The sequence below is a fragment of the Lepisosteus platostomus genome, chromosome 17 (genome assembly GCF_059453375.1).
Source record: "Lepisosteus platostomus isolate fLepPlt1 chromosome 17, fLepPlt1.hap1, whole genome shotgun sequence".
Classification (NCBI taxonomy): domain Eukaryota; kingdom Metazoa; phylum Chordata; class Actinopteri; order Semionotiformes; family Lepisosteidae; genus Lepisosteus; species Lepisosteus platostomus.
The window spans coordinates 25,932,983-25,960,290 of NC_142627.1; the positions used below are offsets into that span (position 1 = coordinate 25,932,983).

The window sequence follows — 27,308 nt, forward strand, 5'->3', positions numbered from 1 at the left end:
AGGGATTGCATGTGTTTTTGGAAAGTGTTCTAAAATATTTTAATATTCTGTTTCTTGTAAACAATCATATTTACAGTAAATATAATATATAAATACTGTAATACTATGACCAGTATTTTTTATTATTGATTTACTATAACCATTGACTTGCTAGTTAGTATATAGATTGACAACTTATTCTTTAAAACTGTGGAGCTTGTATGTCACCAAGTTTAATTTCTTTGGAGATCTGCCGAATGTTGGAGATGTGACCTGAAGCTGAACTATGACTTATAATAACTTTCTGTTGGGGTTCTGTGTTTCACAGGGAGACCCAGGCATTCCTGGGGTGCGAGGGCTTCAGGGAGAAAGAGGGAGACCCGGAGAAAAGGGGGACGTGGGGCCCAGAGGACCAACTGGGCCACCAGGACAAAGAGGTGACCCAGGGCCCCCAGGACCTCTGGGGTCCCCCGGCCCTGCTGGCCTTCTGGTATGTGGGAAACCAAGACGGCTTGTTTCGCTGCAGATCGAGGCATGAAGAACTCCTCCGACTATGATTACTGATAGCAGTGCCATAGAAAAATGAGTTCAGACGTTCAGATCTGGGGTTTAAATTCCACTTATTTTTCTTTTTTGTAGTGTTTTCTGGTTATTGCCTCCTTCCCACCTTGAGAAATAATGAGCACACACCCAAATGTCAAAAAGTCCACATAAAACATTTGAAAAACCGAGGTCAAATGGATGCACACTACATACTGTACTCCAATATATACTTTGATTATTATTTAAAAATCAGTCTACACAACTGTTTTATAGAGCCAGCTCCCTAACCTGCAGCATTCCATTTGAGAGGGAGATATCATTCGTTTTAAATTGGAAGAACCATAACTGGTTATTAGAACTATCTGGTTATTTAAGTTACAATTAAGATTCCCCAAACTAAAATCAATACTGATATACAATATATTCTGTTTTCAATCCATATGGTATTAATATATTTGAATAAAACATCCAGAAATATTCTCCTTAGAAGAATACTATCTATATCACCACCTCTCCTCTGGAGATGTGTACTTTTTCAATGCCTACATACAGTATCTAAGGGAGGAAACCATGTGACTCGCTTAAGCAAAATGAGATGTTACAGGATGTGTCACATTCCAACATCTGCAGCAGTACAGCTTTAATGTTCAGAAATGCATTGCTTATGGTAACTTATGGCAACACCTAAGTTAAAATCTTTCTTTCATTTCCGACTCTCCTTTCCAAATTTAACATAGTTGGCTGTAAGGCAAACTGTTAGGAAATCTCAACACTCAAAAAAGTATTATGGTCTTTAAGATTTTTGTAGTCCTCAAATCTACAGTATATACAATGAAATTTTATTTTTCATTATCTGAATAATTAGCTTTTTCAAAATAAACATGTATAAGGTATACAATGTATAATGATGAAATTGTCCCAGTTTCTGAACATCTCCTCCCAGAAAACAAGAATGTAATCAATATATCTTGTTCAAAGTGTAATTTTAGGCAGAAAGGGATTCACATCTCAATTTTTTATCAATTTGTCTTTCCAAAAGTCCACATATAAATATTTGCATAATTTGATACCATGGATGAACCCATGGTGGTACCCTTAATTGATTAAAAATCATAATTAGGTGCAAGAGTAAATTCTGCCATTAGAAAACGAGAAATAGTAAGTCAGTTGGGGAGAAAGTATTCAAGAGCCTTTAAATCACCCATATGAGGTATGTTTTGAAAATGTCTACATCAAAAGTGGAAAAAAAAGTCCTGTAACATATGGGTTTATAAAGTAATCCATAAAAAAACAACAAATTAGAAGTGAAAGAGTCAATTCCAGATATATATATATAACTGATGCTAAATTAGTGTGCATACAGTGGAACTTGTTTTTGATATTATTTTCCTGTCTTAATGCTCTTCTTCTGATGTTTGATCTAGAAATACTTTTTTAATTATATTCAGAGCAGTTAATCAGAGATGATTTTAGAGAATATGTAGATACACTTTCACTGATCTAATTTGAAATACAATAAAAATACAAACATAAAAATAGGTATTTCAAATATTAACCATTCAACATTTAATTTAAAAAGAATATAATGGCTCTAGAACCTTCTCTAAAATAATAATATAAATAAACTTTGTATTATTTTCAAACAATTTTACAGCTTTGTGATATTCAGGGTGTAACACAACTAATTGTTTTTATTTGGAAAATATGCACCAAGAAAAAGTTCACAATTTTCTTTATTTTCTACTCAGTGTGAGTCACAATTGTTCACACTTTAAATCTGTTTATAGAATTAATTTAAAGGTCATCTTGTTTCTCGTACAGTATGTTTCCATATTGCCTGCCTGCCTCCCAAATTGTACCTGATCACATTCTATCAAGTAGAAAATTACTTTTTTTTATTATTTAGCAAAATTGATTTGCAAATGTCTGTTGCAGCCCCAGGCTATTTCAGTAACGTGTCACTAGGGAACAGGAGCAGTCTGAGTGAAGGAGCACTTTCAGTGCTGCTTCCTCAGCTCAGGATTCATGCTCTTCCTGTCCTTCAGGTCATGTCCAGCTCCAAGTTTTCAGAAGCAGCTTCTGTAAGATTCTATGTATCTTACTGGTTGTGTATCAGTTGGATTCAATAAGAGAGATTTATTTTAAAAGCCACACCAGTGCGCAACAGTTTTAGAGACATCCATTATATACACTATCCTCCTTTTTGTAAATGTTTTTTTTATTTCTTATGTGCAATTTTAAAAATTAATGAAACCTGCCCTTCCATTTCCTCTGTATTTTAGAGTGATGAGGGTACATTGGAGGAAATAAAGAGATTTATTCGAGAAGAAGTTCTCAGGGTTTTTGAAGGTATTTTATTTTATTTACTCTTTACAAATACATATAATTTCACACCCCATATAAAAGAGACACGTCTATAAATATTCCCTTTGGTTTTGTGTTGCAGAGAGGATGTCTGGCTATTCTCCACAGCAGAAGAGTCCCGCTGCTATCCTGGCTGCTCAAGGAAGACCAGGACCCTCGGGTCCACCTGGCAGTGATGGGTCACCTGGGCCACCAGGTGTGCCTGGTCCTCCTGGACCTCAAGGTAGGGGGCATCAGTTGCAAGTGTTAAACCTAAGAAATCGTTCAAAGCAATAATTTTATATGTTATTCCACTGTGGGTTTTCAGTGATGCCATCATGATCTGTAGCTGAATGCTCGTATTGCTTAGAATGTAACCCCCAGGTAAATCATGTGGTTAGTATTGTTATCCTAGTGTGTTTGAATGATTTCTTAGCCTGCACCCTTCCCTTGGCCTCTATTCACATTGAGCAGAATGGGCCCTGTTCTCTGTTTGTCACACTGCTATGGGCATAGAGGTTTAAATCTCATACCCATTTGGAACACAGCTGAGAGCTGAGACATGAACAGCAATGAGGCCAAAAAAGAATACAAGTCCAGGAATATGGATAAGAATCAGGTCAAACAATAGGCTAGAGAAGTTGGGAAAAAAGAGATCGTAGATTTATTGGGGGAGCTGAGGAGATTGTGAGGAAGGGAAGCAGAAAACAGAACATTTCTATACAGACCTCAGGAAAACTCCAGTGAGATTAATGACAGCAAATTCCCATTTCATAGCAAGGATTCACAGTTATTATATTTTGCTAGCTGAAAATATGGGCTTGATCTGAGACCTGAGCAAGATGTGGATTGCACAGCAAGAGAGCATTGCCAAGCAACACTGGCTCAAGAGAAATATAAAGACAAATGAAGAATTGGCTGAGAAGAAGGGAATGGAATATCAATGTGGACAGATCTGAGAACACAGTCTACAATATCTCACTCGGTGGGACAAGCTTCCTGTAGAAAAAGGAAAATGTTATTCTCAGAATAGCCAAGAATTTATCGAACTCTTCTGGCTTCCTGGCTCTTAATACAACCTCTTACATCAATAATAATTTGCTGTTTAGATTTTAACTTCCTTTGGAATTAAAAAGCACTTGTGTACATGTTAGGATTCCCAAGCAGTCCAGCAAGCTGTGTTATACTAGCTATACTGTATATCACGTTTTGTGATTTTAGTCTTTCTGTTTTAAGTGATAATGTATATATTTTATCCACCTACGTTTTTTCAGTATAGGGACTGTTACGATTCAATATCTTACTTAGCAGACAAAATTAAGTTAAATTGAATGAATAGTTGTGACAATCAAATGTCTAAGTTAAAGTTAAAATTGGTAACCTGTGGTGTGTAACATTTTCTTACTGCTCCCTGTTTTTAGATAATTGCAATGCTTTTGGTATTCTGTCTAAGTACAGAGTTTTGCGGCCCATTAATCAATTCAATTGGAAACCAGACTGTATAAAATGTTACTGAAGAAATTTGAAGTCGTGCAGAGAATTTTCCAACTGAAGTTATTTTATGTAATTTATCCACTGTATCTTACCGTAGTTCAGAATCCAGGAATACAGAATTTGTTCACTAGATATACTTTAAGACAAGTGCTCCTCTTATTAATATTATGTGCACAATTCATCAAGATTCATCTAGCCACTGTTATAACCATTAGCTTTCCATAAACTCAGTTTCATTTGACACATTAAATCCATTATTTGATTGAATAGATACATGTGCAGAACACTTTTCTTTTAATAATAACAAGAATTAATTGCATCCATATATAAACCTTTTTAGCCCAGAGCACTGTTCATATAGGAAGGAATCCATTCAATCCAATACTCAAGGCAGTCCCCACTTGGCAGCCATTATGCCATTATAATCCAGCTGCGCCACTGCAAAGCAGATTAGGTAGAGAAATGAGAAATCACTCCCTGAATTGGTGGAGAATTTAAAGGAGGCTACATTGGGTATAGTGCCATGGGATCTGAAATGCCTAAGTAGTCAAGACCCTAATTTAATCTCACCCAAAGTATGGCGATTTTAGAATTGTGTTTCAGAGAAAAGACTCCTACCATCTGGTCCATGCAAAAGTAACTTGATTTTCCTTAGAGGTCTCCCTCTAAGTTATTTTTAAAAAGTTATTTTAGAAACCTTGAGGAGTAACCTACTTCCAGTACATTTGCACTTGGAACAAGACAGAACTAGAGAACATGCAAATAATCAAGCATTTGTTGATGCACTAAATCTAGATATCATTTAGTTCTGCACATTCTAAACATGGTTCAAGGAGAAAATCACGTGATCACTCTTCTGTACAAATGGAAGGATGGTTATACTGTATATACAGTATACTATTTTATATACAGCATGAACAGGTTATGAATTATTCTTGCCCTTGGTTCTGTGGATGTATTTTGCTTGTATGCCTTTATTAATGACTGATTGCTTGACATGTGTGGTAAGTATGCAAATGCCATTTTATGCCATTTTCTGGGTGCGATTTAGGGAATAAGAAAACAATAAAGCATGTGTGTGCTTGAAATTTAGAGCTGAAATTGTATTAGTTTTCTGTTAGTTTTTTTTGTTTAAAAAATAAAAATATTTTTAATTAGAGAAAAATGAAAAAAACTTAGTATACCTCTTTTGAATACTGAGAAAAAAAACACAGGATTAGAAATATAAAATAAAAGTTTGAGCCCACAAAACAGAATTTAGTTTAGGTATGATACAAAAGATATCAATGTAAACAAAGTGTAATATACTGTTATAAAAATAATTATTATGAAATAGTTATATGTGTCTACAGTTTAACTGCTAATGTATATTCCTGCTTTTTTAATGTTGAAAAAGTCATTTTGTTGAGTGATACTCCAGACTTCCAAATCATACCCATACTCATGTTGGTTATGCAATGAGCGAGGTCCAGACAACATATCAGAAAGTAATAATCTTATTATCAATATTTTAATATCTTTCCTTAAGATTAATGTGGATCGGACATCTTATGAAAGGGTAAAGTTTAGAGAATGAGATATTTAAATGAGCTAATTGATCATTGATCATTGCGTTCGTATACTGGCCAGAAGACTTTAGTGCTTTCACATGATTTATCAACTAACTGTTCAAATTCATTTAGTTACTGCGGAGTACCTAAGCAAACCACCATGCTTACCCTTTTGTATTGTGAGGTGCTAACCCAGGAGCTTATCTTTCACTTTTCAACATTCTGTGCTCTCCCTCTTTATCTAGGGTACCGTGGTCAGAAAGGAGAAAGAGGTCAGCCAGGGATTGGACTTCCAGGAGAATCTGGTCCTCCTGGCCCACATGGTAAGCAGTGACAGCTTCTCAAGAGCCATCAAGCACACTGTCTCTAGTCCTGTTGAACATAAGGTTACATAATGTTGATACACCAGCAAAAAATGTTTTAGGGTACCTATGTGGAGTTGAGAGACAGTCAGAAAGGTTAAAGGAGAAGGATAATCAAGTTCAATGATCCGAAACGTCAGGCAAAGTCTTGGTCGAAAACAATATCCAAAAGTCAAAACCAAAGATGTAGTAGAAGGAGAGAAAGCGAGGTTACGAAGGCGAAGTAGGAGCTCTCAAGAGGAGAAACTAATACTGGGCACAGAGCGCTGTGAAGGGAGGGCTTAAGTATGCAGTGAACTGCTGATGATATCATGAAGAACAGCAAGAGGTGATTAGTTAACTCGTGGGTCCTCAACCTTTTTGCTCTTCTCCTTTGCTGGTGTCCAACTGGTGTGGTGTTGGCCCTCAACTCTCTCCCCCCAAATGTCCCCCAGACATTCATATTCAGTTCATCAAGTTCAATTTAATTTTGAGTCTTGCATGTTTCTTATTCTTATTTCTCTTAGTGCTTTTATCAGTTAGCCATTCTGCCTGTTCATCGATAAACAAGTTAATCACTCCTGCTTTCTGTTGTACTTCTGTCTTGGTGTAGATGACTTCAGGCTACACTTTATGGGTTGGTGTAGCATCTCCCGCTGCCCACAACAGAAATCCTGTCTCTGTGTATCTAGAATTTGCTGTCTCTCTGAGTTGAATTGCATTTCATTGCCTGTATCATAGGCAGTTCTCATTGAGGCTACACTACATGATAGGGCCAGCAGCCATATCACCCTGCAACTCACAACTGGCAACCCACTGAAGCTAAGCAGGTGTGAGCCTGGTCAGTACCTGGATGGGAGACCTCCTGGGAAAAACTAAGGTTGCTGCTGGAAGAGGTGTTAGTGGGGCCAGCAGGGGGCGCTCACCCTGCGGTCCATGTGGGTCCTAATGCCCCAGTATAGTGATGGGGACACTATACTGTAAACAGGCGCTGTCCTTCGGATGAGACGTAAAACCAAGGTCCTGACTCTCTGTGGTCATTAAAAATCCCAGGGCGTTTCTCGAAAAGCGTAGGGGTGTACCCCGGCGTCCTGGCCAAATTTCCCATCGGCCTTTATCAATCATGGCCTCCTAACAGTCCCCCTCTATGAATTGGTTTCATTACTCTGCTCTCCTCCCCACTGATAGCTGATGTGATGTGAGCGTTCTGGCGCACTATGGCTGCCGTCGCATCATCCAGGGGAATGTTGCACATTGGTGGTGGTGGAGGGGAGTCCCCATTACCTGTTAAGCGCTTTGAGTGAAGTGTCCCGAAAAGCGCTATATAAGTGTAAGCAATTATTATTATTATTATTATTATTATTATTATTATTATTATACATTTTCTGAATACTGTTCCTCTGAATCCTTGTACAAGAGATTTGACCCACTTTATATTCATCATCTGTTTGCATTATTTCTAATTTGACCAAATTGCTGAAATGGAATTGTTAAACAAAAGTTTGGAGGTTGTATTTTTTTAGGTCTAAATATTTTGCCTTCTGAGCACCTCTTGTAACCATTTCTCATACCCTTAGCCCTCCACTTCATCTTCACCCTTGCACCTGCCTCCCTAGTTCATTCTTTACAAGTTAATTATCAACCTTACAGCCAGGGATTTCATTTTCTTAGCTGGGCAAGCTAACATTAAAATGTTAAGTACACTATACCTTTATATTTCTCATCTCATCTCATTCTTAGAAAGTGACTGAATTACTAAAAAAAAAGCAGCATCCAAAAAAACTTGTAATGGATCATAATAAAAATAATGGCCATTGAATTTCAACTACAGCAAATCTATAATACAAATCTAGAGTGCTGACAGCAGCAATTTATGTAGTTATTGTTGATTTTCTGTCTGAATAAAAATATTTTTTGTCATGTTTTTTTCTAGTTTTGTGTCAGGTGGTTGTGCAGTGTGATTGATTGCCAAGCTGCAGCTGACATGAAGTACTGAACACATCTGTATAAAAAACAATCTAGTGAGAAATAATGTTCTATGTGTTTAAAGACTAGATTTTTTACAACTATCAACAAATTAAAATTAATCCTAGACCTGCAGAAAAAACTGAGACTTGCTAAGCTGTAGATCTGTCCAAATATTCTTTCAGTGCATACTAGGTAAATGAGAACCTTATTTGCCTGTTGAATTAAACATCATACACCTCCCTACCACCGGCAAGACTATTGAGAGACCTGGATCCACTCCCCAGAAACAAAGAGAACCCTTTCTCCCCAAGACTGGCAGGGTGTAAAATCAAAGTATCAGATCTTTGATTTTGTCTATTAATATTTTTTTAGAAGTGGCAAGAATATATGCAATTTAGGTAGCTTTTGCTTTCCAGCTACCTGTTCCTGGGGGATTGTTGTAAGTACGGTAAATTATCTCACCATCAAAGTATATGAACAATTACATATTTGATGTTACTGCATATTCTGTGAAAGCTGTTTCTGGGATAGAGGATTAATGTCTATTCTGTGTTGAAATAAAGTGTGTCAATTCAACTATACTGAATGTAATAGCAAAATCACATTGGAGCTCAGACCAGGATATACAAGAAGCAGTTCCTAAGTATGGAGTAATCAGGATAGGTTCATCATTATATAAAATGACAGACTGCTTGATGAATCTTCATCTTTTGTGTCTTTTCAGATTTCTTTGTCAAATTTCATTTATTCTGAAAAGTACAGCAACATATCTATAAGTCTATTTAATACCAGTGTATGAGGATTCGGTAAAACTGATTGCAATTGTAATAGATAAATGAAAATGAAAGAGTTTGATCCTCTTCATATCACTGTGGCGAGACTTGTGTGGGATGCCAGGGTACTTTCTGAGCAACGCGGTGACTGTGGCTTGAATGCACTGAGAAACACACCCCTCTCTTCTCTAGGTTTGCCTGGAACAGGTCAGCCAGGACCTCCAGGATTACCTGGCCCCGCTGGCCCTCCAGGTCCCCAGGGAAGATGTGACCCTAGCGATTGTTACTATTCCTTATCCAGTTCCCGGCGGAGCGGCTAGGAGGCAAGTGGAGCTGCCCTGATTATTTAATGATCAATGAGCACTGAGGCACCGCAGCCCGGAGGCACTGTTACAGAGGTCCTCTTCATTATCTTTAGAGTTTAAGTAATGTGTTTGTGTAACATTGGAGCTGAGGTCAGAAAGTTATTTTTAGAAATAATGACGTTATAAAACGTGTTTATATTCTTATTGTGTTTCTTACTGTAGTTCTTCTTGAAGCCCTTTTGCCCCCAGAATGCATTCCATGCATGAGTGTGTACATTACAAAACAGACATTTGAAAATAATTTTTTTTGTAAGAGCTAATTAGCTTTCATTGGTAATGTCTTAATTTTAACCACCTTAACCTGCAGTGTCAGCCTGCCTCTTTTTCTGTTTTTTTTCCAATGTTTTCAAAGGACAAAAGGTCTAAGCTAAGGCGCGTTGAATAATTTACATTTTCTCTGTACTTTGCACAAGACTTAGAGCTGCAAAAAAAGATGAAACAGGAGAATGCGATTTGTACTCGTAAAGCAATTTAAAATGTTAGCTGTGCAGAGAGAGTAATGTAGTTTGTTATGCCTTAATTGAACTGCTCTGAAGCTGTTCTGCCTGAAAAGAAAGCTTGAGAAATTCTTGGTGTAAATATTTTGACATTGTTTATTCGGGATGGGAGCACTGTTCCAGACAGCCTTGATGCTTGGAAACTATGCATTCATTTCATCACTTGCTGGACAGGAGTATTGCATGGCATTACAAGCTCTACAGTATATATTTGTGCTTGTAGTATATAATAGACCATAAACACTAGGGAGACCTGTTGTGTAGTCACTCAGTGTAAAAATATGTTTTTCAATTACTCTGTACCCAAATAAGAGTAGACATCATTGGTGTGGCTCTTGTTGTGCTCATAGGTAAATCTCACTACAATGACATTACAGTACATTACTGATTGTTTGTATAAGGACTGTACATACTACCGTTATACTGGTGCTATATGTATATTTTGATATTTCTGATTGAAAAAGATGAAAATCCTATGGGTAATCATTTACAGTTTCATTTTTTTTTCTTCCATTTGAATAATGTACTTGAAACTTGTTGTAAGATTATTGAAAAAAGAAGTTGAGGAAGGTATTTTTAGTTTTTTAAACAACATAAATGGTACATTTAATTATTTTTTGCATTATCACACATACATGTTTGACAAGATAATATTTGCTCACTAGTCTTAAGGTTGGAATTACCTTTTTTTCCACCAACTTTCCCTGAAATGGAATTGTGTAAAACTTGGACTGATGGGAGATAACAAAGATATTTTAAATTAGTTCACATATTATACAATTTTATTGAATTAATTAAATACATTGAATCTTTCAAATGTTAGAAATGACTAATTAAATGTTTTAACTGCAACTCTTTAAAGTGAATAAGCAACCAGCCATAGATGTAAATTAGTTTAATCTGATAATGACAGGAGCTTTTTGCTAATTTCAATGCTTTAACATGGAAACGCCTTAAGCCCAGTGCTGTATTCTTTCATTTTAAGAGGTCTGTTAAAATTGGAAAACTTTTGTTTTGTTTGTGTTAAGTCTATAGTTATTGAAGTGCAACCAATTGATATTTCCAGATGTTCAGAATATTCATTTGGTGCAATTTCAGTGTGATTGATTTCTTTTTGGAGCAACACTCTTATGACTTTCTCATTATATTACATTTTAAATACTATAACTGTATCTGTGAAAATGTCCTGAAAACGATAACATACTGTAGCTTTGGGTTTGTTTGTTTGAAGTTTAGATACACTGCATTTGTTAGCTGGTGAATCGCCATGGTTTGCAGATTACTGTACACTATGGGAAGTAATTTGCACTTTGTAGTTTACTTGGTAATAAAAAAGAAAGGGGCACTATCTTTTGTTTAATATACATGCAAGCTATTTATTGTTACTTCTTCATATGTTCAGTAGTAATACATGTAAATGAAGTACAATCAAGGCCTAACATCGAGAACATTTTCAATGTTTAAAGGAATAACAAAACTTTACCCTAGTTTTACGTCAGCACAGTGATAAGATGAAAACTACTATTTATATAATTTAGAATGTTTAGATGATGCAGGGGGTGAACAAAAAAATGAAACCACCAAGAAAAATATGAATATTTTTTAACTCATAAGGATTTGGGCTGCCCTTGCCCTTTAGAACAGCTTCAATTCATCTTGGAATATTGTAATACAAGTCTTGCACTGTTTCTAGATATTGGCCAATGAGATATCGGGTCATATCGGGCAGAGTAGTAATCGGACCCAAACAAGATGGTGCCTATACTGTAATTAATCCACCACCATGTTTAACAGTTGGGAACAAGCAGTGTCAGTTGAAGGCTTCATTTGGGTTTCGCCAAACACAAACCCATCCAGATGTAGGAAAAAGAGTAAAGACAACTCTTTTGACCATAGTAATTTCTTCCACTACTCAAAAGTCCAGGTTTCTTTACAGCTCATTAGTGCTGCTGACAACTATCCTCTTAAGATTCTGTTTTTTCCCTGTCGTTGAGCTTTGACTTGCAACCACTATTCCTCCTCTTTCCTAGTGCTGTTTTCACTTCATGTTTGGTGTGTGATGGCATCATGTTTGACACTGTTCCCGTTGACAATTTAAATGATTTTGCCATTTATGTGACTGACACAGTCACAAATTTCAAAGTCATAGATTTAATTTAGTTACTTCATAATACAAGTCATTTTGTGCTACTGTAGGTGTTTCTATTCTTTTGTTCATCCCCTGTACATTTACCCCCAAAAAGTGTGAAAGGAGGTAGAGAGTTTTAATTTACAAACATACTTTTACTGCATCCTTTTCGATTGCTTTAATCAGAACATTGTACAGTTCACAGGTCACCTGCAGAACTAAACTACTGGTTTTCTTTTCACAAATGAGGTTTCCCAATACTTTGGAATTTTACTGTAAGACAGACAATATATAATATGATTACAAAAAGGATAATTTCAATAGCTGATTACAAATTGTCCCGAAAACTCTATATATTTTGCAAAAGAAGTCGCAGCCTTTTGTCCAAAGGGGATTTTTACGAGATCACAGTGTTGCTACTGTTCTCTTTTGTATTATCTTCATAGTTTCACAAACAAACCCAAAATGTTGCCAGAAAAGGACCTCTTGTGGTCAGTTTTAAGCAATAGCCTTTGTATTTAATATCATACTTAAAATCATTACTTATGCTGGAAAATACATAACTGAATGCTCTCTGAATCCCTGTAAGTGACAGATTATGTCATGACAATGTTCAAAGATGTTCTTTGTTAAGTCAGAGATTCAGATTTTGCATCTTTTTTGCATGCTGTAAAACAGAGTGGAAGATAAGATTTTCCCTCAAACGGCTGGTGATGCTGTCTTTATTAACAGACTGGATCTTTCTCTTGTGGGCAGCACTCTAAGCAGCCTGTTCTGATTTGTTGTAGGAATTGTTTGACTCTGAGTGATACACTTTGACAATACAGACTGAATTGGTTTAGCAAAGGCCTTTATTTCATACAAGATTTTTAGTCAATGTTTATGGATTCTTTGTGACCTGTGTGATGTAAGTGATGATTGTTAAGGGTGTTTAGTTTTAACACGGATATTTTAAAAAATGTTATTGAAACAGCAACAGTTTTAAGAACATTAACAAAGCTAAGGAAATTAAATGACCGTGCTGGAACATCTACAGTATTCTGATTCATGCAACATCTGTACTATTTTTGAAGCTTCAAGATCATTCTACAGAACATGGATTACTAATCTGCTGGCTCTGAATTACAGTATTTGTTGTTTATCACTATCAAAATCCTCTTTTCTGGATATGGATGTAAAGAGTTAAATAAGACCTTGGATACTCCACATAACATGAAGTCGTTATATGAAACAAAAATATTGTATTTATGTTTGAGTAGGAAATAGTGGTATAGCATTTTTTATCTCAGATGCGCAAAGTTAAATTTATTATTAAAGCACATGCCATTCCAGCTGTTCATGCTGTCCAGTATGAAATGACATTTAAGATGACAACCCTTTTAGATAAAGAATGTAATACAAAAGAGATACTGAATTGTTTGCCTATCTTCAATTATTCATTATCCTCCATTGATGGTGATATATGTAGTACCACATAATGAGTGGTTTAATTAAGAATAATTACCCCTGTGACCCCACAATAAAAAGTCTCATGTAATGTATTAACTGTAAACATGAGCATTACAGCTCAATTCATAGCAAGACTTTGAGTGTTTTATTTTGCAAGATCTCATGCTCTGAATCCTGCTTGTGTTATCAGTTCATCTATGTTCTGCCAAGAACACCCAAACAAGATTCCTGTAATGTAAGACTAGAATCTGAAATATATTCAGCTTTTGCACTGCAAGTTAATGAATACTGTTTGATCAGAAAAAAACTAATTTCCTGAGTGTTGCTGTTCTGAGAAGTGCCTCAAAATTTTGACGATGTCAATTTTGAAATCCATCGTATATTTAAGCATTTCTTTCTTAAATTAAATTCAGATAATGTTTTATATAATTTTTATGCTTCACAACTTCAGAATTGCCAATCACTGATCAACTTGCCTTGTAGGTCCTGCACATTCTCTTCCAATCCATGAGTCATGACACTATTTCCTGTCTCACACAAAGAGCTTCACTGCCTCCACAGTAGTGTCACTTACAGCACTGTCATTTCACAGTTCCAAGGCACAGGGGTTGCTGCTCCTGCAATGTCAGTGTGACGTGTGTGACCTGTTAAATGCTCTGTTGTATAGATGGGTGCAACTGTAACTCGCTTTGAATAAAGCCAGCCGATTCACACCAGCCAAATCACTAACTGCAGTACACTCAAGGCCACCCACAGCACTAGTGTCACCCAACCAGTTGTACTCTGACATGTATCACAGCCAAGACTCAGACCACGTGTGTCTGGACAAGCTATTTCAAAAGCATTTTGGGAATATTGAGAATATCTATCAAAACAATCATAATATTTGGCTGGGATCATAATGTATTCAAAGGGATGAAAGCATGATGGTTAAAAGCTGCAGAAGAAGTGTCCTGTAGTGAGTGAATAAAGAATTGGGCTCATCCAGCTCCAGTGGTCTGAATCTTGGCTACGACGATGTCCTTATCATCTCACCTTCTTTCAGTATTGTGTTTGCTCTGGACTCTTCATTGTGCTGATGTTGAGGGAAGTGTTTGCATATTTTGACTATGCCAAACAACCATGATTATGATAGTACATCAAATACAATGCTGTTGCTTGCTCATTTTAAACTTTAAGATGCTTCCAGTGTTATCATTTTTGTTTCACATTTTAGCTTTTTGTAGGCAAAGTTTATTGTAACTCCAAAAAACAGGATTTTAAGGCCTGTATATTTTTCCTCACTTTTACGTAAACTGTATTAAAAAAGTTATTTTTTTTGTTAATCACATAACACTTATGTACTGTTTGCTCAACATGCATATTGAGATGTTGGTCGGAAAAGTGTATTATTGATCTACCTCAATGGAGGATTCTTTTATTTTAAGCTATAACTGAAGTATTTTATACAACATTTTATTTATATAACTTTACAGATACATTAACATGCATTTCATTTACACTGTGATTTTAGTCCATTGTGACAGTTGATTTTTAAGCTTATGGTAAACTTTATGCAATGAAAGCTGAGGTTCATTTGAAAAGTATGCAACTGTTCTTAAGTTCACTTTTTATTTATTTGTTTTTATGACATGTATTCATTTTACAGCCATGGTTGAACACAAATAAATTAAACATGATCCAATACACAACTTGTGCATTAATGAGTTTTCTTTAGTAATATGTCCATGATGGTAACGGTCTATATGGCTATACTTCAGTCAAGAGTAACCAAACCAAACAGAGTGGAATATTAAGATTTACTTTTAATTATTGATTTGATATGATTACATATCCCCATGACAACCACACATTTTTTCTGAAGTAGCAACTCTGTCTTCAGGGATCTTGAAAGAATACAAAGTAAAATGCTGATTATGGTTCTCTGTTTAGAAGTCCCATGTAATTTGTGGGACTTGGTTCTGACAGTTTAAGAATCGCCGAAACAAAGTTAGGGCAAAGTTAAAATGTACACACATCCACAACTGCCTACCTTTATTATGAATGTGCCATTCATACAAAGACATGCAAAACTTTATTAAAATTTGTGTTTATTGTTTCTGCTTTTGTACAGCCATAAATGTTTCGTTAGACCTTTGTATAATAAATAATATCATTATAAAACTTAACTTCTGGATAATTCCTAAACATATCTGATAAAAGTGGATTACTGTATTCCCAGCATGCTAGTGCCACACAGGACTCTGAACAGAGGCTGACATTTTCTGATGAGCTGCTGAGAAAAGATGTTAAAGAAAATAATCACCGAACCTTAAGAAAGTCATTTGGCATTAAATGTAATTGGAATAGATCCAGAAATCACAAATTTACAGAGATTCCCATACATCTGTGTTGCTCATTTTCCTTTTTACATGGGTAGTCTGCATTTCATTTCTGTACAGAGTAATAATGCTGTCAGGTCTCTGGTTGTTAGCTGTAGTATACAATATGGTACATACACATGACAAAATGAAATTCACTTTGTCTAAAAAGAATTCAGTTTGCTTCTAGGGACCTTTATTATACAGTACACAGAAGGCAAAAATTACAGCTGAGGTAAGTCACATTTCTTCTTTGGTATTTCACTAATAACTGACTGCACATTTTAGCATAGGGTCCACACAAGCACTGGAAACGGGGGCATTCTCAGAACTGGAATTTAAATTATTGGGATCATTTTGTAAAAAAAATGTTTTGAAAGTTAAAAAAAAATCAACGCTTATGGAGTACCATCACATTAAAGGAAGAAATTTAAGTGTTAAGAAATATTACAGTGTTAAAGACGGGCAGTTTGTCTTTGTGAAATCCGTGTGGGAGAGCTCTCTGTCTCTCTTTCAGTTCTCGGGACCGTACTGCAGGTCGGCCGCAGCCGTCGGCTCAGGGACCAGCTCAGGGTCCCTTCATGTTGGAGTCCTTCAGAGACTGTGGTGCCGCAATGGCTTGCAGGTTGCAGGCTGACGGGTCGCAGTAGCCGTTGGGACCAGCAGGACCGGGAGGCCCAGGAATGCCAGGCTGTCCAGGTAGCCCGGGTGGACCCCTCTCGCCATCACGCCCGTCCCGGCCGTAGCCGGGTCTCCCTGGCTCACCTGCAATCAGAAGGCCGTAAGGTGTCTACACCAGGTTTCTTGGCACAGAATACACTCTGCAAGGTGAAGAGCTGCCAACTTAATGCTATAAATTCTAGCCAAATAAATTCTAGCCAAACACAAATAAATGGACATGACTCTTGAGTGTGTTCAGTTACATCTGGGTCTCGGATATGTAGCACATGAAAATGCTTGAGGCTTACATTTATAGTATTTCGTACACATACAGTAAGTGCAGCCTAATCCCATGACAAAAAACAAATTACTAAAGTGTTCTCTTAAGTGTTCAAAGTGTTTCAGTATGTCTCTGTATCATTTTATCAATGAAAGTTGAAACGCCACATGATCAAATTGAACCCAACAGCAGCTGCACTTGTTTCCTGACCTATTGAAATTGATGGAATATCGCATAGCCTGTTATCACTTTGTACTGTGTATGTGCACAACTTCCATAATTCCCTTCTGTCTTTGGTGACAGATTTGTGGTAGAAAAGACAGATGGTAAAATTTGAGCTGCACTCATTGGATTCAGACTGTTTTTAAGACATGCAAGTCCAGTGTATTGCTGTAGAGGTCCAACCAGTCAATGCTCCTACACCCTGTGTTTGGTCCAGAGTTACTGTCGGGTCACACAGTGTAATGGGAATTACTCACCTGGCAGGCCAGGAGGCCCAGGCAACCCTTTAGGCCCTCGGACCGTGACTCCTCTCTCTCCTTTGTCTCCCATTTCACCTGCACATGACAGATATTCATAGACAGTCTGAAATTAGCAAACACTCCATTGCCATTTGCACTAAGTGATATAACAAGCTGATTCAGTTACTTCCACACCTGTTTGTGAATACCAGTAAATGCCACCTGGTAATACCAGAGGCACCTCTGTATTACACAGGAATAATACAGTGCAATACAGGGGTAAGGATGTTCTTTACCTCACATTTAAATTGTTTTGTTATTACACTAAGCTTTACATATCCTGTCCTCTTTATTTAGGGTGTTATCCTTACCTGTAACTCACTCACTCAAACTGTTGCAGTAGACCATTTAGTTTCAAGTTCCCTCAACTTAGGAAAACCTTCCTCATTTGCATCTGGATTTATTTTTATATTTCCCTGAGGTGGCTTTTTGCTGTTGTAAAGTACCTTTACATCAGTTTCTCTCTAGACAGTACATCCATGTTGTACTGAATTATATTAATACATCATTATTTTAATTTAAGATGCCTTTTAGGATACATGTTAACATTTAGTATTTAATATCTTATTCACTGTGTCAGCTAGAGCAATTCTGAGCACTCTCAAAGTTAAGAAAATGGTGTACAAGTAATATGCTGCAAACTGAAGGCCATATGGGAGGACCCACTGCACTAATGCACTAAAAGGTTCATGGTTTTGATATTAGATTAGCACAATGCAGTAGTTCTAGTGCACTCCCTGATTGCTACTGCTGTTGCAAGGTAAGACCTCTGAGTAGAAAAAGGCAGCAGCCACCAGGAGCTAAAGCAGTGTGGAGATGTAGGAAAACCAGGACACTGCCTCTTCCAAACATGCTAACTTCCTGTATTGTATTGAATATCAGCATCACCAAAAAGGATTTTTCTCCAAATTTGTTATCTCTAAGGGGTTTCATGTGTCTAAAAGTCTGTCTGCAGTATTCCACCAGTAGTCCTAATCCCACAGGTGGACCCACTAATCAGCCTACTACCGGCTGCTGTGGAAGAAGATCCATCCTTCGCATTTGCAGCTCAGGGCTGTTTAAGATCCACCAGTGCACTGCTCGGATGCTCAGATGTAGTTAACCTTAGCTTGTCTCAGCATTCAGCTCATCTCTGTGTTTCGACTGCGGTTGCTTGACCTAAGATTCCTTGGTTTCCCTGTTCTGCTTGTTGTGTTTCCCTGACCTTGAACTAACTTGGACTTTTTGTTTTCTGCCAACGAATATCCATTTCTCTTCAGTACTGTTGTACTTTGTCCTCAGGTTTTGACTGCCTTTGGATTACAAATGCTGACCGCTTGCCCTTGTTCATTTACTGTAAACCCACAGTGTGTTTTTGACCCCACTTGGAATCTTCCACTTGGAAGAGCATTATCACAGGCATTTCCAGAATGTTAAGAACAATTTTCATTTCAGGGAAAAGACCAAATACTGTATATTTATCTTGTTTATCTTAAAATGACTACAGATAAATACTTATTGTTCACCTGCTTTGTCAGATATACTAGCAGCCATTTCTCAGCCCAAGCTATGAATTGTGTTTTGTTTTAGTGTGGGACAGACCCCACCCTTGGCTAAGCATATTCTAGGGATCTGTACACACAAAAACTCACAATGGCTCCAAAGGACAGAGGGCTTATTGCACAGTTCTTCCAGTTTTTTCTCAAGCTTCTTCCACACACAACCCCTCCTGCAAGTTCTTTATATTCCAAACACAATGCTAGTTAAACCCATGTAAGAATGTGTTTTTCACGAAATCACCATTAATCTAATTAAATGACAACAGAAATAACAGTTTCCATATATGAACCTTACCTTTGGGTCCCTTGAGGCCGATGAGGCCTGGAGGCCCCTTAAGGCCTGGTAATCCTCGAGCTCCAGCTTGCCCAGGAAAGCCGCTGTCTCCAGGGGAACCAGGAGGACCGGGAGGCCCAGGCCGGCCAGGCAGGCCAGCAGCCCCAGACTCAGGCCTGCGCAGACTGGCCGCCAGCTGAGCCAGCTGCTCTGTGGCATGAAAAGGAAGAAAACAGGTGAGAACTGGACTATAAACCTTCACAACTTCACAACTGTCACTCCATTGTTTAAATCAGTTATGAAAACTGATACAAATGAAGACAATAAATTGTAACCTGTAAATCGTCTTCAGTCTGTTCTGCACTGGATTTGCAAAGTTAGCATGAATCAAATGTTTTGTATAAAGGTTTATCAAATACACACACAGTATTAATAATAATATATAATATTAATAATAATTATTATTATAATGTAGAAATAATAGTAAAGCAGAATCTTTAAAAAACTACCTACATTAATTATTTATACAACACTTTGCTGCTGCTGTCTGGAACACACCACAGTGTTTATGTGTTCTTTACCATTATTAATTTGATTTTTTCATTTAAATTTGCATTAAAACTTTTTACATTTGGGTGTAGTAGACTGCCTTTTTAGGCTTGACAAATCTTCTTTTAGAATTGTATTAAACTCCACATTATCCTATATATGAAAATCATGTACGTATTGTGTGTAAAATTCAAGATGCATTGAGTGTGTAATGTCTGTGAATCTCAATGCTCCTAAGAGTCCTTGTTTTTCTTTTAGAATTGTATTAAACTCCACATTATCCTATATATGAAAATCATGTACGTATTGTGTGTAAAATTCAAGATGCATTGAGTGTGTAATGTCTGTGAATCTCAATGCTCCTAAGAGTCCTTGTGAGTGACTTCATTGCATTTCATCAATTCAAAAAGCAGTTCAAACATCACTTATTTTGAATCAGAGTAGTACTTTTTATAATCAGAAGTGACTCCATTCCATAAATGAGATGTACATTTTACAGTTTAACTGGGTATTTGTAAATAAAGTGTGATTTTGAATTGTATACAATTCAAATGAAGAAGCCAGTCATGTTCTGCAAACAACATTCTGTAATATTTTCTACACTAAATATACTGTAATACATACTGTAACAATAGTACAAAACATGAACATTCATATTTTAGCTATTCCGTTTCACACATCCAAAAAATGAGATTACTTTTATCATAGATTGACTATTTGTATTTTAACAAACAGACTTTAAAAAGTCACAAGCAAGTCTGCGCTGTTTTTTCTTTGGCTGTTGGTTTTTTTGTTTTTTGTTTTTTAGGTATCATTATACATACTGTGTTCTTTTTTCATGTTTCAAACATGAACGTCAAATACAAGAACAGGTAAATATCAATCTGTTCTATGTACTGTTACATAAGTTAAACAAAAACATGTCTATTCCTTTTGAATGAAACATGAAGTGCATGAAACCTATGCTTATTATATGACAGAGTGTTCAGAATGTTCTACAGAAAAACAGTCCTCAAAAATGAAAGAGCTTGTTGTTGCTCCTTTTGAAGCCTGATTTGTAACAAGTACAAAACTCCATACAGAATAGTTTCTTTTCTTCAGAATAACTTTGACATGTATATTTTGTTCTTTGTTCTAATGAATTTATTTGACTAATGTAGCCATTTATGGATCATCAACTGGGGCTATCTCTAATTATCTTAATCTTTATCTCAGTAGAGTACTTTGCTCAAGGCATGAAAAGCACAAACAGTCCACACAGTGTGAACTAACAACCTTCCAGTTATATACAAAAAACCCTAACCACCTTTCCACTCAAATACAAATGTTGAAACGTACGTTTTTTGCTGTGCTTTGATACAGTGTTACATTAATACAGCAGGGAGATGAATGTAAATCAAGCACTCAATCTTAATCTGACATGGTAGTGCTCTTTAGGAATTTTGCCAGGGGGAAAGAGATTGTAAAATGCTAAATGCAGCACAGCAGTTAAAGTGCTTAAATGAGCGATTTTCTAGAAACCCTTTAGATACAGAGGCTTTTTACAGTATTTTGTGTATATCTAAAATAAAAAGGCCATGTCTACTCATATTTTGTACAATCAGTACAGGGAGAACCAGCATAGCACATTAAATCCTTGAGTCATGTTTCCTACACTGTACCTAATAAGAGGGGTATGATCTGTCATGCCAGGTCCTTGAGGTCCAGATCTAAAACAACCCAAATGATCTCTGGACCATCAGAACAAACATTTTAACACTGAACTTACCCTGCATCACGCGCATGCAGACTTGTCTTATATGCTGGTCACTTGGCTCTTTACCCTGGTGAAACACAAGTACTTTAGGAAGCAGATCATGGTCCATTTATGACTCGTTACAACCAGGTTATGGAAAGAAAGCCATAGAACCACTGCAATAGTTGGTTGACCCTGGAATTCAATGTTACTTTTTAATAAATCCGAAACTGCTGAAAAAGATCTATCATTTCTAAATCCTTGTCGTGAGTCTCTTTTCCCGTTTCTATTACAATTGTTTTACAGATGTTAGATGTCTGTTGTTTTCCATCCCAGTGACTGAGTGCGCTCTTGCCAAGTGTACTGATCATGAAGAGGAGCTGCTGTCCGCTCACACCGCGGCAGGGCCCTGTGTGGAGAGGACCTACCGCTGGCCCCTGGGACCCCGGCAGGCCAGGCACACCGCGGTCTCCCTGCATTCCCCGAGGGCCCGGAGAGCCAGGGGGGCCCTCGACTCCAGGCTGCCCTCGACTTCCTTCGGGTCCGCGATTGCCCGGTTCCCCAGGACTGCCAGTCTAAACCAGATTCAGATTTGGACACAAGTCAGCGACATGATCAGAAACACAAGAACACCGTGAAAACCAGGATAAGGTTTGTATCACAGCTACCACTCTGGGGCTCTGTGACAGTCCAGCACAGAGGCGTGAGCTTCTGGCAGGGTTTGTGAGTTTGATTTGATCTGAATCAAACATTCTGAGCAGTATGGCTGACAAGAGAGGAGGATAAATAATTTCTTGTGAGTACAGGGTATAATCTATTTAAGAACACTTCACAATTGAAAAAATTTTTCTAAGGTTTTCTCTACAGACCAGGTAACAATATTTACCTTCTTCAGGGACAGTTCTCATGGAAAGAAGGTAGACACTCAGAAAACACATTTTCATTTGCTGTATTGGGTAAACTGAAGATTTTTCATTATTGTTTTCCATGTTAAAACTGACCCCCATAACATATAACAATATGATGTGCACTTTTGCTTAATCTCCCAGCATGATATTACAGGGAAACCAGTAAACTGGTTCTGTAAGGCACCGACCACAGCCTGGAAGACAGAGGTGACCAAGCTGTCTCACGATGACAAATGGGACTGATTCTTTGTACAATCGTCTAGCTCATTACTTGCATGAAAATGATCTACACAATCAGAAGCCACCCAAGGGTCATGTTGACAGTGAAGACACTACATTTTTCTTCTAAACTGTCCAGAGGATCTGAATGGTGGGATGGAGTGCTCTCCTGTCTGATAAATGCAAATATATTGCCCTTGACAGTGGGCAGACAATGGGAGTGGACACTGGTGATTTTTCATTATTTCATTATTCGTGTCATCCAGTGCCATGGTGAAACTTTGATGATAAAGGGAAGAATATCTTTAACACAATGATTTTAGTGCAGATTAATAACTCTCCTCCTTTTCTCTAACCTTATGCTTCTTAAAAAATACCCCCCCCCCATTTCATTGATCCCTGCCTTTAAAGATTTAATTTAATAATTTGTGACATATCACAGACAATAGAACAGGTAAAGGTTTATTTCCTGCTGAAAGTGCTGAGAGACACAACATTTTCACATCTGAAGAAGGCTCCACAGCCGAAATGTTGTGTCTCTTTTCTTTTCCTTTCAGCAGGGAATAAACCTCTTTTCTGTTACTTTGCAGCCTACCATGCTGACGCAGCTCCCTACTTCAATTTCTACAATATCACTATACTGTACATGTTTAAATTTACATGCTGAAATATTTCACATGTAGCATATATTTTACTTATAGTACTTTCATATGAAAGAAATATCTCATCTTGGGGGTTTAAACAATAGACACTTTAGTGTGTAATAGACACTTATTAGTATATTTGGGAATAGTTATTTATGGTATGTACTGTATACACTTTTTGCTTTGGCTAAGTAAGGACCTAGGTCAGCGCACCACCAATTCCCAGATTTACCACTAGATGTCATTATTATTACTAATAAAATCCAATCCTAAACATTTAAAATCTCACTGCGATTTACAAAATAAGGTTTAAAAAGTCCAGTAACGCATATCAATTACACTGACACTAAATTGTAATTAATGTGGTCATTTTGACATGTGGCAAGGCTTAAACAGAAAACCTAAAATGCTTTTTTTATCTGTAATTTTGTTTCCATTTTCTGTGATTTTTTAAAACCAGCATATACATTTTTAATTAAATGCATTGGCCATGAGTATCGTGTTTATTTTCTATGTTGTCATATTAAGAAATGCAATTTAAATATGCAATACATTTTTTTGGAAATTTCAGGAATTGGCAATTTATTTTCTGTGTGATCAGGGTACAATAATGTTAAAATACGTTACGATATATCTGGTATGATACATACACGTGGAGGCACAATGAGATATAAGAACAGGTGCAATGTTAATATAATACCGGTAACTTGTAGCTTTTAAAGCAACATATTATGAGCAAGAAGTTGATACATTCTCTGGATTTTGACATTAATAAAAGTTTACCAAATAGTTATTTTGGTGATTATATGGTCAAATTCTTTTCAAATAAGTTCTATACTCTTAGCCTTGAAAGGAGGCATATTGTACAGGAGACACTATTTATGTATTATTAATTTTAAAAAGTTTTTAGAAAACTTACTGATCCTTTAGGTCCAGGTTCTCCTTGGTCACCCTGTAAGAATAATATTTGAAGTTTAGTTTAGTGAAGTTTGTTACCTTTGTTAACCAATCAACTGTGAGTTTTAGATTCTTGTTACCTCTTTTCCACAAAGTGACATTTTAATGTAAAAGTTTCAGCTGAAGGTTTTCAGCTTTTATTCAGACTCACTTGTTCTCCCTTCTCTCCTGGTGTGCCCTCTGCACCTGGATCTCCCTATAAAATATAGATGGAAAAAATGTTAAATACATCAGGTAGTTTATGCCCCATTTCATATACAGTCTTCCCTTGTGTGAGTAAAGTACACAATGATGAAAGAGACAACCCAGACCTATGTTTCCCCTGACCTCCCCTCCAGAGGAGAGACAGAGATCTCACACACCTGTCTCACCACCCTCCCTGCCCACAGGTAAGCCCAGAGACAGACCTGACAACTGTCTGACCACACTCCCTGATCACAGGTAAGCCCAGAGACAGGCCTGACACCTGTCTCACCATCCTCCCTGCCCACAGGTAAGCCCAGAGACAGACCTGACGCCTGTCTCACCACCCTCCCTGCCCACAGGTAAGCCCAGAGACAGACCTGACGCCTGTCTCGCCACCCTCCCTGCCCACAGGTAAGCCCAGAGACAGACCTGACAACTGTCTCACCATCCTCCCTGCCCACAGGTAAGCCCAGAGACAGACCTGACGCCTGTCTCACCACAAGCCCTGCCCACAGGTAAGCCCAGAGATAGGCCTGAGACCTGTCTCACCTTACTCTCTGCCCACAGGTAAGCCCAGAGAAAGTGGATCAGTAAGAGACACTGTGTTTGTTTGGCAGTAGGCTGACTTACTTGTTCTCCTTTAGGACCAGTTTGACCCACAGCACCCTACAACAAAACAAACATGAGCAGCACAGGAGACTATTTTTAATTTGGCAATAAAAAAACCTAAACAAAACACTTTATTTATTCAACATTAATTTAAAACATTTTAACAGCTATTTTTCAGAGAACACATTTTGAAAACAAAATTAAAACCACTCATTTTTTAAAAGAAAACAATCATCTTTAATCTTCTTTTTAAATTGGCTATGTGTTGATGTCTCCTGTTGTATAATAAATACATGCAACAGATTTTTACTATGGATGCTTTTTTGCTTTAAATCTTTTATTTTGTGAAGTGAATTATCAAATGATGAAGTGGATTTAGTGAAATTATGAGTGAAATTTGTATTAGACATGTTCGACAACCACATTCTAAATAATAGAGAATACTAATCTTCCTTATTACGTGAAAGGTGTTATAATAAACATAACTATATTAATTGTATTTATAAAGTGCTTGTTATCCCAAAGTCTTTACATGGAACCCATTTAAGGGTGGGGAGCTACCTACGTGACTCACAGCAGCTGTTCTGTACTAGCACTATATAACAAATCATGTGGAGATTAATAGCCCTATTGTTATGCACAGTGGCATGGAATGTTTAATGACTAAGTAGCCAAACCCTTGGTTTAACAACTCATCTGAAGGAGGGAACTTTCTAAAGCACAGTGCCCCTGATGGCTACTGTATATTGAGGCACTGGCCTGAAAGCTCTGTTTAAGAGGAAAGAGTACAGAGCCCAGCACATACAGTAGGTGGTGGTGGAAGGGAGTCCCTACTACCTGTAAAGCACTATTAGTGAAATGCCCAAAAAAGTGCTAAGTGTAAGCAATTATTATTATTATTATTACTGTATCCTGGTGTTCATTGAGTTTTTTGTATTTTTTTCCTTTCTGAATATTCTCAAGTTTTCAAGAAGTTGTAAAGTTGCTTATTTATTTAGTCAACACCTCTTTTTGGATATGAATTCACATCCTATATTTTACAAGAAAACAACAGTGCTTTTTGTGCAGGGCTTTAGAGTTTAGAAACAGATCCCCTCTGTGCTCCAATAGTGCTCCTCTCACCCACAGATGGCACTATTGACTCATTAATGTGTCCATAACCTGACCAGAAATTTGTAATCCTTTAAACAGGATTTGAGCCAGGAGACATTTTCTACATTCAGATTAATGATATTGTATAATTATTTTCCACTAACTTTCCCATGGATTTTATCTCCTTAAGTACTTAAATTGGTTTAAAGTTTTAAAATTGATACTAGTTATCTCAAAGGAACCAAATCAATAAAGACATACTGTACTGTATTTTCTGCTCTCTTTTCGGATATGAAGTATCATATAAAAGTGCATGCTGCACTATGGTTTAGAATCCCATGGTCCTTTTTTATCTTTCTATTGAAACAAAGCACATTTAATACAAAAGTACAGAATTACAGTTCTCCCCAAGTGAAATCAGTTAGTTGGTTCCTACATTTTTATGTTTTTTCACAAAATCTGCATAAAGACCATGTAAAATCAGTGACTGTTGAGGGGTACTGTAGGTTGTGAAAGAAGCTAGGAGACACTTTCAGCTAGAGTTGACTTTTTTAAGACCTGTATCATCTTTTGAAATATACCCTTTTCACTGCTGGATGTACTGCAATATAATGAAAATATATAATGATGATTTCAGAAAGAAAAAAGTGCATTGTCTTGGACAACATATAAATGTATTGATTTGTCATTTGGATGCAATTTGGAGCCATGCTATTCAACAAAACACTTCAGACTATTTCTGACTTACGAGTCCATTACAGCAATAATATTCTCCCGACCTTATAAAACTGGCCTAGCCTTTCTGCACAGATTCTGTTGCTTGCTTGGCTGTTCAGTGAGGGAACATAACTGCAAACCAAAATAAAAAAATAGATTCCCTTTTTAAGTAAAATGCATATCAAATGCATGTTGATGAATGGTAGACCTTCTCCAAACATCTTTGGGAATTAATTGCTTTATTTTACAAATGAGCCACCTTTGTTATATAGCCAAAAAAAAATTCAGAGTAAATAGCAAATAGTAAAGAGGGCTATGTTCTAAAAAGTGAAAAAATAAGGTAATTTCCATAGGTGATGTAACTGGAGCTAAACCTGCCTAGAAAGTACTTACCCTGTCTCCTTTAACTCCAGGTAGGCCAGCTGGACCGGGCAGCCCTGGCAAACCAAGGTCACCTTTAGGACCCTGAAAACAACGTGTTAGTTAGCACATAGAAATCCCACAGAATTCACAGGAAAAACAGATTTTTACTTTGCCAATTTTGGCTGTGCTTACAACCTTAAAACTATGTTACACAGGGTAATTCTGTAGGCAATGTATCTGTCCTCTCTTTCTTCTCTCCTCTCCTG

The 27,308-nt window shown here is 37.1% G+C and overlaps 2 protein-coding genes across 5 annotated transcripts in view; one reads left to right on the forward strand and one right to left on the reverse strand.

Annotated features, from left to right (window-relative positions):
• The window catches only part of col19a1 (collagen, type XIX, alpha 1), a 112,753-nt gene extending 97,632 nt beyond the window's left edge, over positions 1 to 15,121 (forward strand). For all 4 annotated transcript variants that reach the window (XM_088610762.1, XM_088610759.1, XM_088610761.1 and 1 more), the window contains 5 exons: positions 308 to 469; positions 2,805 to 2,871; positions 2,969 to 3,109; positions 6,155 to 6,232; positions 9,184 to 15,121. In XM_088610762.1, coding sequence (XP_088466888.1) covers positions 308 to 469; positions 2,805 to 2,871; positions 2,969 to 3,109; positions 6,155 to 6,232; positions 9,184 to 9,311 — 576 coding nt within the window. In that variant the 3' untranslated portion in view covers positions 9,312 to 15,121. The remainder of the gene's footprint in view (positions 1 to 307; positions 470 to 2,804; positions 2,872 to 2,968; positions 3,110 to 6,154; positions 6,233 to 9,183) is intronic.
• Positions 15,122 to 15,503: 382 nt separating this feature from the next.
• Positions 15,504 to 27,308, reverse strand: part of col9a1b (collagen, type IX, alpha 1b) — a 40,807-nt gene continuing 29,002 nt past the window's right edge. Inside the window, exons 31-39 of the mRNA XM_088610763.1 lie at positions 27,073 to 27,144; positions 24,892 to 24,927; positions 24,227 to 24,271; positions 24,038 to 24,070; positions 21,776 to 21,922; positions 21,381 to 21,435; positions 19,085 to 19,273; positions 17,210 to 17,287; positions 15,504 to 16,555 (exon numbers count right to left, since the gene is read on the reverse strand). Of these exons, the coding sequence (XP_088466889.1) occupies positions 16,359 to 16,555; positions 17,210 to 17,287; positions 19,085 to 19,273; positions 21,381 to 21,435; positions 21,776 to 21,922; positions 24,038 to 24,070; positions 24,227 to 24,271; positions 24,892 to 24,927; positions 27,073 to 27,144 (852 nt within the window). The 3' untranslated portion in view covers positions 15,504 to 16,358. The remainder of the gene's footprint in view (positions 16,556 to 17,209; positions 17,288 to 19,084; positions 19,274 to 21,380; positions 21,436 to 21,775; positions 21,923 to 24,037; positions 24,071 to 24,226; positions 24,272 to 24,891; positions 24,928 to 27,072; positions 27,145 to 27,308) is intronic.